Source organism: Quercus suber, unplaced genomic scaffold (genome assembly GCF_002906115.3).
Source record: "Quercus suber isolate HL8 unplaced genomic scaffold, Cork oak 2.0 scaffold_1840, whole genome shotgun sequence".
Classification (NCBI taxonomy): Eukaryota; Viridiplantae; Streptophyta; class Magnoliopsida; order Fagales; family Fagaceae; genus Quercus; species Quercus suber.
Window position 1 is genome coordinate 1 of NW_027071187.1, and position 2,788 is coordinate 2,788.

Consider the following 2,788-nt stretch of genomic DNA (forward strand, 5'->3'; position numbering starts at 1 on the left):
TCCTTTTTTTTTTTTTTTTTTTTGCATCTTTGTACTGCAAACTGATTTTGTTTATTTTTTGTGTACCTATGGTTGTGATACATCATGTCCAAATCATTTGCACTACTGTCAAAATTTCTGATGTTGTTACTCTGTATGTTATTACAATGTGGCCTAAATCAACAATTTTCTGACAAGATTGTATTTTCTATTTGTTGGGGCAAAAGTGGGAAATGAATTATTGAACCTATTTTTACTTGGTGCAATTTAGTTGTTAGTGGTATATCCTGATTCTGTACACCATAATTGGTATTTGCATACACTATAAGTTATTTCCTTGCTTTTTAAAAAGAGAATGTTCTTTCCAGTTTATGAAGTGTTTCTCTTGTTATGGTATCTCATTATTTTGGGGTTTATTTTTTCGCCCAATGCACCTTTTATATGGCCGTATGCTAATATATTTCAAATTAAAATCTGTTATGTTATGTTTCTGGTTTAAATATGATATTTCTTATTGATAATATCTTTTTTCTCTTTCAGATGATGAAAATCTTCTGGATTTACGGTCTGGTTATTTAAAAGCAGTAGATTTGGGCTATTTATCTCCTAAACTACATGAACTTCTTCAACTTTTCCAGTCATTTGGGTAATTTAACTACACCAGTTGATTTTTGTTTATAATGTTATGTGGTTGATTTACCATCATGTTTTGTGGTTGCAGAGGAGCTGAGCAAGTACTGTGCCTCATTTTTGTTGAGAGAATTGTTACAGCTAAGGTAATTGAGAGATTCATGAAGAAAGTTACCTCTTTATCACATTTCACGGTTTCATATTTGACTGGAAGTAATACGTCAGTGGACTCGCTGCCGTCAAAAAAGCAAAAGGAAACATTGGAGTCATTTCGCTCTGGCAAGGTGTCTAATCTTTTAATATAGGATTTGAATTATTAGAAGTTTTGTTATTTGAAAACCCAATTCTAAATTAGCTAACTCTTCTATGTAGGTCAATTTATTATTTGCTACTGATGTAGTTGAGGAGGGAATTCACGTGCCAAACTGCTCTTGTGTGATACGGTTTGACCTCCCCAAGACAGTCCGTAGTTATGTCCAATCTCGGGGACGAGCTCGACAGGATAACTCTCAATTTGTCATGATGTTGGAGAGGTGAGGTGTCCTCTTTGTTGTTAGCCTTTACATAGTTTCTTGAAATTCAGAAGATATTTTTTTTTTTGTTGCTATTGTATGTAAACTCAAATATATTGTTGCTCTAACTATACATATATCTAAAGGGGAAACACAAAACAAAGGGATCAACTGTTTGACATAATCAGGAGTGAGCATTCAATGACAGATACAGCCATGAATAGAGACCCTGATGCACACATTCTGAAGGCATGTACTACTGAGGAAGTAAATGCATATCATGTGGAAGCAACTGGGGCCTCGGTTACTGCAGATTCTAGTGTCAACCTCATTCATCGATATTGTGAAAAACTTCCTGGTGACAAGTATGCATATGTCTTCCTTGTAAATTGATTAGTTATACTTAATATAATTTCCCTTTTTATTTTATGATTCTATTCATTAAATCAAGTTATCTCTTATTCAGTCATAATTTGTTACCGTATTAATTAGGTACTTTGTCCCAAAGCCAAAATTTCATATTTCACTTATCGAAGGGTCTTATGAGTGTAAAATGACATTACCCCCTAATGCGGCTTTTCAATCCATAGTTGGTCCCTCAAGTAGAAATTCTCATTTAGCAAAACAGCTTGTTTGCTTGGAAGCATGTAAGAAGTTGCATCAAATGGGTGCTTTGGATGATCATCTTCTCCCATCCATCAAAGAGCTTCCAGAGAAAAATCTCATTGTAAAAAGCAAAGAATCAGCTTCAGGTGCAGGTATGTCTATGTGACCAATTGATTTTTGGTTGTTAGATGTAGTGTTCACAAAATGGTTCTGTAGTCCCTATTTAAGGTTCATTGGGGTAGTTGATATACTGAAAGACATGCATTTCTATTTGAATCTGACCCAATCTAGAATACATTGGAACAATAAAACAAGCCTTGGTAAAATACTCATTTACAAGTCAATTGTCAACTTGTGATGTTATTTTTATAAAAAATTACTTGTTGATAAATTCTTTGTTTTCTTATTTTGCCTTTGTATGCGCAAAAAAAAAAAAAAAAAAAATTAGCAATGTTGATACTTTTCATGAGAGAATACTTTTGATCCTGATGTTAAAAATATACATCGGTCTGATGCATTGGATGACTTCATGGTTTATTTTTGAGTTACTTTTGAATTCAACTGCAGAAAAATATACATTAGGTGTCTGAGTTTTTATGTTGTGCATCTTGTTTTTGTATCATATCTGGCATGTGTCAAGGCATTTTATTTTTCTCCTTTTATTTTCCTTATACCTATTATTCTGGTGTTCGAAGGAACAACAAAGAGGAAGGAGTTACATGGGACTACTTGCATTCGTGCACTATCCGGAACTTGGGGAGAAAAAGTCAATGGAGCCATTTTTCAGGCCTATAAATTTGAATTTTTATGTAATATTCCCGGAGAGCTTTATTCTGGATTTGTTCTTTTGCTTGAGTCAAAGCTTGATGATGATGTGGGAAATATTGAATTGGAGCTTTACTTGGTCTCAAAGAAGGTTAAGTCTTCTGTATCTTTTTGCGGGCAAGTGCATTTGGATGCAGAACAGGTGCACACATCAGCTTGTTAATTCATTTATCATTCTTTTTCTTTTTTGGGAATATTTCTTCTAATTCCATGCTGTCCATTATTCCTTATCAGAT

General features: G+C 33.8%; 1 protein-coding gene across 1 annotated transcript; it reads left to right on the forward strand.

The window, feature by feature from the left end:
- The first annotated feature begins 495 nt into the window (after positions 1–495).
- On the forward strand, positions 496–2,767 carry LOC136066092 (endoribonuclease Dicer homolog 3a-like). Its single transcript, XM_065769958.1, has 6 exons — positions 496–625; positions 701–893; positions 982–1,142; positions 1,268–1,486; positions 1,614–1,879; positions 2,423–2,767. The coding sequence occupies exons 2-6, from the start codon at positions 771–773 to the stop codon at positions 2,713–2,715; spliced, it is 1,062 nt and encodes a 353-aa protein (XP_065626030.1). The 5' UTR covers positions 496–625; positions 701–770; the 3' UTR covers positions 2,716–2,767.
- Positions 2,768–2,788: the final 21 nt, after the last annotated feature.

Coding starts and splice junctions, on each gene's coding strand:
- LOC136066092 (XM_065769958.1), top strand. CDS start 771: ATGAAGAAAGTTACCTCTTTATCACATTTCACGGTTTCATATTTGACT. Junction 894..981: donor AGTCATTTCGCTCTGGCAAG/GTGTCTAATCTT, acceptor TCTTCTATGTAG/GTCAATTTATTATTTGCTAC. Junction 1,487..1,613: donor GAAAAACTTCCTGGTGACAA/GTATGCATATGT, acceptor CGTATTAATTAG/GTACTTTGTCCCAAAGCCAA.